Source organism: Camelina sativa, chromosome 13, assembly GCF_000633955.1.
Source record: "Camelina sativa cultivar DH55 chromosome 13, Cs, whole genome shotgun sequence".
In the NCBI taxonomy this organism is placed as follows: Eukaryota; Viridiplantae; Streptophyta; class Magnoliopsida; order Brassicales; family Brassicaceae; genus Camelina; species Camelina sativa.
The window spans coordinates 21,215,946-21,224,152 of NC_025697.1; the positions used below are offsets into that span (position 1 = coordinate 21,215,946).

Sequence of the window (8,207 nt, forward strand, 5' to 3'; positions counted from 1 at the left end):
GGTTAGAAGATTGGACCCACTTCGATTATGAAAACTTTATTTAACCGAAAAGATTCCTTAAGATTCGGTTGTCGAACTATCTGGGACTCTCTAAGGACCGTTAGATTATGTGAATGATTCATAAGATGGACGGTTGCGGTGAGAGAGAGATTTCGACAGCAACTGGGAGTATGTCCAGATTCCTATGGTTGGTTCACTTGTGTGCGCATTCAAGTCCAACTAAAACTATTTTCTTAAAATACATTTTTAAAAATAAAAATTTCTGAAAAATTTTAAAATTACTTTTTCTACCTAGTGGCTCGTTGATTAAAGCATGGGTAACAGTGCTTGTGACAACGAGCTAGATCCTAGAGTGATCAGACACCAAACAATACAAAAAGAATTATTTATGCAACTAAATCTTAAGATATCAATTTAGAGCTAATGGTTAAAACGATCATGGCATTCAAAACCACCGAGTTTGAACTGCTTAGAGTTAGATGTCACTCTTTCATGGGAAAAGATCAAGCCTCATCAGGATATCATAATCATTTGCTCGAATTCAATACCATGCATGTATATGTTTTTTTCTTTTCCTTTTGGTTTTTGATTTTTTTTTTCCCTCAAAGATTTGATATTGTCTTATATGTTGGATGTTCGTCTACATAAGATTCTACCAATTACGAAAATTATGAGGTGATTTTTTTCAAAGACTTCCAAAATATACATGTTTGTTCTTTTATTCTTTTAAATTTGTTGTAAAATATACTCAGATTTGTGTTTTAGGTTAGCAAAAAAACAATCTTTATGCGTTGTCACTTTGATGAAGTGTGGGAAAATAATGGGAAAGATATGAGGATTTAGTATATTGACGATTAATCATCCTTAATTTTTGATCTTACGTTGAAAGTTTTTGGGACTGGTTCGTGATACAATTGGTTTACTCATCTTTTAAATATACCCAATTGTTTTCTAGGTTAATTATTTGACGCATAAATTTGCTTATGTAATCACTTGTTTCCAAACATTATGTATATTGACTTTGTAATTTCAATTTGACATCAATGAAATTATTTGCCATAAAAGATACAATTGCTAATGAATTAATTAAATTAAAATAAATAAAAATAAAAATTAACAATGAATGTGATGGTCACACCTTGATAAAAAAAATTGCTCCATTATTTCCCTTTTTAATATATACAAAATCTTAATTGTCAGTTTATCTTTGGTTTAGAAGATAGTTGATTGATCTTTTTCATTTTTCTAGTTTTTGATATTTCTCTATATAAATTGGAAAGAGATATTATGTTTACTTTTATTCTCTGTTATGTGTTTATTTAGGAATTCAAATACAATTTGAAGTCAGCCATCATCATTTTAACAAGTATGGATATCTAAAAAATTTAATATTGCATAACTTGTACAATATTTCATTTAAAAGTTATTGATATTGCTTTTTTTATGTGAGTGATGTTTTTCATTGGAAAATCGTTGATTCCAAACATAAGTTAATGATGTTTGTTACATATTATGTAAAAATACATTTTCTCTGTTTCAAAATATAAGATATTTCAAAAATTTTACCTTTTTCCATAATATAGGATGTTATCCAATTTTTATGCAAATTATGAATTGTTTTTTTGTATTTTGTGATCATTAGTATTAACAGTCTTTTAAATCAAAATTTATTGATAATCTGTAAAAGAAAAAATGATATTTCTTAAGATGTACGTATTTAACTAAAACATATTCTAATTTGAAAATAATATATTTCTTAAGATGTGTACCAGTGTATGTTTGATGATTGTTTCGGTGCATTTGAAATGGCTATGAGATTGATTTGCTATATGACGATTTTAATCATAAGTATTTAAAGCATCTTTAGTCCATTTATTTATTTATTATTTTTTTAAAAATATATAGTGTAGATTGAAAAAAATCTCCAAAGATAGAGTAAATAAAGTTGGAGAATTTCATTTGAAAATTGAAAATATGTATAAATAGATTGGAGACATTCAGATCTTAAAATAAAATTTGGAGATGAATTATGGTTTAAGTGAACGATAAGATGGTAAAATTCGCAAATAAATAGAGTATTTTTTCAAGATATTTGGAATATGTAAATGTAATATGGATATAGATATCATCTATCATGAAGTTAAGTATTTGTTATTTTATTATATACTTTTTTGTCAAAGTTTATTTTAATATATACATGCAGTAAATAATCTAATCTACTTAGGATTAATTGACATATGTCCAACATTATTTTTCTTCCAACTAGACTGTTAATAATTGTGTAATTCCTATAATTACCAACATGTAGAATACAGATTTGTGCTTGTTATGAAGAAAATCACAATAATGCTTGTTATGATAAGAAAAACAAAATCTAACGTCCTCCATCGATACTTACATCTAAAATCTAATCACAATAATTATTGTTTAAAAATAAAAATTGAAGTACATAAATTAATATATCTATTATCCATTAAATTATCAAAATAATTTATCATGAGAATTTTTGTAGGACCAATGGAAATTTTTTTATAATATATATATTTTTTATTATTATATCTAATTGTTATATTCCCTTTTTATCATAAACAATCATGTTTTAGCATTTTTTCTTGTATCACAAAAATTGACTTTCTATACCTTTATTCAATTAATGCTAGGAAATTATAGATTTCAGAATTCATTAATTGAGAATTTCAAATTTTGATGAATTAATATTGGTTAATAGCTATGAGAAATATATTATTATCAATAAAAATTATATTTTATAGCTAAACATTAAATTATTATTTTTTATGTGAAATTTTTTTAAAAAACATCCTTTCTAATATAAAGGGAGTAATATTGTAGACATGTTAGATGACTTTCATGTGACTCGTGAAGGTATAAATCTAACACTTTGAGTAATCAAAACATAAAGAAGTTCAATCATTGGGTCCACAATATTCGATGTCACGAAAGGCCCTTTTCATGTATGATATGATCATTGACATTTATAAAAAATTCAAAGCATCTCGATATAATTAGCTGCCATATTTGATCCTTATCTGAAATATCCAAAATGACTTGAGTTCCTCGAAATGTCTATGCCTTGGGGTTAATAAAGTATTTGAGTGGTTACCGGTATAATGTTTGTTTATCAACTATGACAAATCAAGTTTTTGGGCTTTTCATATGACAAAATGGTTTCAGACACAACGGTATACCGTATACAAATACGATCAATTGTGTTGTTGTAGTCACTAGTAGTAAAGTCGTAAAGATCATGTCCACTAGATCGGTAAAATCTATTTATAAGTAGTAAAAGTCAATATGTCTCATTTAGTAGTGTTACGTCTCTCCAAAACTTGTCATGCATTTACGTCGTTAAAGCTTCTGTCTAGGCAGATAAAGATCTGGTTAACACTAACACGTTGTGTAGAGTTCTGTAAATATATAGTTTTGATGAAATGGTATTCATATGTCACGTGTTGGCTAACATCAACAATTTATTCCAAAAAAGTCGCATACAATCGATATTTTTTCTTAATGAGGAAACTTTCAAATCTTTCCTCTATACTAAACTGCACTACGGCACTAAATACAATAAGTACTCCAGATAACAACAATGAGACCAAGAGTACAAATTACACAAACCCAAATCCAAAAAGTCATAAACTTTGACGGACAAAGAAAACAATAAATGAAGATCAATAAAGACAATGAAACCTTTCCTTTCTCACGAAAGCTTTCAACTTTCCCAATTCACAGCTGTCATTATTGCTCAAAGCTTCATGCCTTTATCAATCCTCAAATGTAACTTCTTCTTCTGCCATAACTTACAATTACATAAGTATGTTATCAAATTAATTACTAAATATTGATAGTCTGACACCAAAATTGACAATTTTTTTTTTTTTGAGGATTGACAATTTTACCAAAAAAAAAAAAAAAAAAATTTGACAATTTTAAATTGTTACCAAATGAATTTTAAACATATCCTAACACTATTGTACACGCTTCATTAATACGTATACGTGACGAGACCAAATGTACAAAAAGTCCAAAGTACCAAATCCCAAAAAGTCACAACCTTTGACGAAAAAAACAGTAAAACAAGGAATAAAAAACGATCAAACCTTTGGCCTCGAAAGCTTTCAACTTTCCTTTTCAACAACTGTCTTCATTACCTCTTTAATCAATTCCCAATTATGACAACAAACCTCACGCTTACCTTCTTCCTCTTCGTCTTCTTCCTCCGCCATCTGCCATGAAAGCTCTTCTCTTTCTTCTTACCCTTTTGGAACTCATCCTTCTAAACTCTGTTTCAGCCGTTGATTTCGTCTTCAACGGCTTCAATGACTCTTCATCTGTTATCTCCCTCTTCGGGATCGCCACAATCGAATCCAAAATCCTAACTTTGACCAACCAAACATCGTTTGAGACCGGTCGTGCTCTGTACAGCAAAATCATCCGGACAAAAGATCCAGTTACTTCCTCTGTTTTTCCTTTCTCCACTTCCTTCATCTTCGCCATGGCTCCTTACAAAAACACGCTTCCTGGTCACGGAATCGTTTTCCTCTTCGCACCCACCACTGGAATCAACGGGTCTAGCTCTGCTCAACACTTGGGTCTGTTCAATTTGACTAACAATGGTAACCCTAGTAATCACATCTTTGGAGTTGAGTTTGACGTTTTCGCTAATCAAGAATTCAGCGACATCGATGCTAATCATGTCGGCATCGATGTGAATTCGCTTCATTCGATGTATGCTAACACATCTGGGTATTGGTCTGACGATGGAGTGTTTAAGCCGTTGAAGCTTAACGATGGAAGAAACTATCAAGTTTGGATTGATTACAGAGACTTTGTGGTTAACGTTACTATGCAAGTCGCTGGTAAGATTCGACCTAAGGCTCCTTTGCTCAGTACGCCTTTGAACCTTTCTGGCGTTGTGGAAGATGAGATGTTTGTTGGATTCACTGCAGCTACAGGGAGATTGGTTCAGAGTCATAAGATCTTAGCTTGGAGTTTTAGTAACTCTAATTTCTCATTGAGTGATAGTTTGATCACTACTGGTTTGCCTTCGTTTGTTCTACCAAAGGAATCCATTGTTAAATCGAAATGGTTTGTTTCTGTATTGGCGTTGTTCTGTTTCTTGATCGTTTCTTTGTTTGGTTTGGTGTTGTTTGCTGTGGTGAGAAAGAGATTAGAGAAGGCGAGGAAGAGAGCGTTGATGGAGGATTGGGAAATGGAGTATTGGCCTCATCGGATTCCGTATGAGGAGATTGAGTCCGGGACTAAGGGTTTTGATGAGAAGAATGTGATTGGGATTGGTGGGAATGGGAAAGTGTATAAAGGTTTGTTACAAGGAGGTGTTGTGGAAGTTGCGGTTAAGCGGATTTCGCAGGAGAGTAGCGATGGGATGAGAGAGTTTGTAGCTGAGATCTCGAGTCTTGGGAGGTTAAAGCATCGTAATTTAGTTTCTTTAAGAGGTTGGTGCAAGAAAGAGAAAGGTAGCTTCATGTTGGTGTATGATTACATGGAGAATGGAAGTTTAGACCGATGGATCTTTGAAAACGATGAGAAGAAAACTATACTTAGCTGCGAAGAGAGGATCCGGATTTTGAAAGGTGTGGCTTCAGGGATATTGTATTTGCATGAAGGATGGGAGTCTAAGGTTTTACATAGAGACATTAAAGCTAGCAACGTGTTGCTTGACAGAGATATGATACCTAGGCTTAGTGATTTCGGGTTAGCTCGGGTTCATGGACACGAGCAAGCGGTTAGGACCACTAGGGTGGTTGGTACGGCTGGCTATTTGTCTCCTGAAGTGGTTAAGACAGGGCGTGCATCAACACAAACAGATGTTTTTGCTTATGGGATACTTGTTCTTGAAGTAATGTGTGGGAGAAGACCTATTGAAGAAGGGAAGAAACCGTTAATGGATTGGGTTTGGGGATTAATGGAAAAAGGTGAGATTTTAAATGGGCTTGATCCACGGATGATGATGACACAAGCAATGAATCATGCCATTGATGAAGCAGAGAGAGTTTTGCAGCTTGGATTGCTTTGTGCACATCCTGATCCGGCTAAGAGACCGTCGATGAGACAAGTGGTTCAAGTGTTTGAAGGTGACAAAGCTGAGATCTTTGAAGCGGAAAGTAGTGAAGATGTTGAGTCATGGATGCTGAGGAAGATGGGATCTCGTGGGAGCTCACGAGAGTTTTGGTATGGAAGCTCGTCCCATCCGACGATGGAGCAGATCAGACTTCAGTCCTTGTCTGTTTCTATTTCTTCTTGGAACAGCTCAATTTTAGACGGGAGGTGATGTATGAATGAATAATGGCTTAAGGAACCTTAAAAAATGTAGTTATGTTTTCTGGCTTTACTTTGTTTGTTGTTGAGTACATATAAGGTTTTGTAAACTCACGTCATTAATCAATATACATCTGTTTTCAGGGTTTTTTTTTTTGGGTGAAATTAGTTTTCAATTATTTTATATATTCAATATGTAAATAAATAATTTTCGAATCAAAAGTTGAAAAATATTTAAGAGGGAATTTTTTTATTTAGGGTGTGGTCACTGTAAAACATTTTTACTGAAATTGTATACCTCTGTTTGGTGCTATGCTATCGGATTCAAAAATTCGAATCAAAGCTAATATTATTATCGGATTCAATCTAAGGTGATATACATGAAAATGACTAATTTAAGCTTCATGAATCCGTCACAATTATTACTCAAAATTTTATACATGATCGAAAGACATTTAAGCAAAAAAAAAAAAAGCTAGGGTTTTTGCTGTTAGAACTTAGAAATAAGTGATTCATAAATAGAAATATAAGGTTGTAAGAGACAAAAAAAGAAGTAAATATAGGCTTATATTCTGACATGGTTTTTATATACTAAAAAAAACATTTGACATGATCTAATTTGCATATTAGTACAAAACATTTTATAGAAAAATCCTAATTGTCACGAGACCCATGCTCCCAATGTAATCACATACAGTATAATGCATATGGATGCCAGATAGGTAAAGAAAAAAAAAAGCATTTTAATTTTTGGAAAAAGCATAAAGTTATGGTCTTGAATCTTATAATGTTTTAAAGGTTATTTCAGATAAAAAGACAAACTAAACGACACAAAGATTCGATGTTGCCGGGTTCAATAAAGTTCTCTATTTTTTTCTGGAGTGTCAAAATCTAACTTAAGAACGTGATTCCTTTATTTGTTTCGACTGTCATATTCTGAATGACACTGCCGCGTAAGTTTAGCAAAAGAGTTTTTTGTTCATTACGTTCTAATCCTTATTAAGTTATGATTATCTAAAAAAGATTAGGATTCAAACAACGCAAAAGTGCCATCACTTTCACTCATCAGCAGCACCATCACTAGTTTAATAATAATCTCACAATATAAATTGCCTTTCTCAGTTTATATCTTAAATCCTAGTCAATACGGTGTCGGATTCTCCAATTTAATACTAGTAACTCTAACCTTCATTAAAAACGTTGCCGTTTCCAGAGTCCACGAGTCATAATATAACGGATATAAATGCTCTTTTGTCTTGTTTTCTCACTCGATTTCAGAGATTCTCCCGAGTTTCTGACACGCGCGTTTATCGCACGTGTCGTATAACCCTACACGTCTCTATTTCGTGGACGCTCCGTTCACCTAATATCCACCGTTAGATCAGAGCCATCAGTCAATCGAACGGTCAATACCTTAAGGAGCATGTATTATTAGTACGGCGAGACACATATCGTTATCTCTTTATTATTTTTGGTAATATCATTATTATTATCTCTCCATTAACAACACAGTTTCGTTTCGTCACTGTCTTTGAAAACTTTAAAGAAACGAAAAAAAAGAAAGAAACAAAAAGATGAAGTAATTTTGAAAAAAGATTCTAAGTAAAGAAACCGTTAGCCGGCGATGAGAAGGCAGCGGCCATCGGTAGCCACCACCGCGGCGTCACCGTCGCTTGAGGTGTATAATATCATTCCGATTCATGATTTCTTAACGGAGCATCCGTCGCTGCGTTACCCGGAGGTTAGAGCGGCGGCGGCGGCGCTTAGAATAGTCGGAGACCTTCCGAAACCTCCGTTTGTTGATTTCACAACTCGCATGGACTTGATGGACTGGCTTGGTCTTCTATTTGGTTTTCAAATCGACAACGTCCGGAACCAGCGAGAGAATCTCGTCCTCCACTTGGCTAACT

The 8,207-nt window shown here is 33.1% G+C and overlaps 2 protein-coding genes across 4 annotated transcripts in view; both read left to right on the top strand.

Annotated features, from left to right (window-relative positions):
• LOC104737356 (L-type lectin-domain containing receptor kinase VII.1) lies at positions 4,046–6,446 on the top strand. Its single transcript, XM_010457517.2, has one exon. The coding sequence runs from the start codon at positions 4,250–4,252 to the stop codon at positions 6,308–6,310; it is 2,061 nt and encodes a 686-aa protein (XP_010455819.1). The 5' UTR covers positions 4,046–4,249; the 3' UTR covers positions 6,311–6,446.
• The window catches only part of LOC104737357 (callose synthase 11-like), a 13,636-nt gene continuing 13,244 nt past the window's right edge, over positions 7,816–8,207 (top strand). For 2 of the 3 annotated variants that reach the window (XM_010457522.1, XM_010457518.1), the window contains exon 1: positions 7,825–7,892. Coding sequence is in view for 1 of the 3 variants with exons in the window: in XM_019234994.1 (XP_019090539.1) it covers positions 7,922–8,173 (252 nt within the window). In the remaining 2 variants the exon portion in view is untranslated. Of the gene's footprint in view, positions 8,174–8,207 lie in introns of all 3 variants that reach the window. The other variant, XM_019234994.1, reaches the window with a different exon arrangement.

Coding starts and splice junctions, on each gene's coding strand:
- LOC104737356 (XM_010457517.2), top strand. CDS start 4,250: ATGAAAGCTCTTCTCTTTCTTCTTACCCTTTTGGAACTCATCCTTCTA.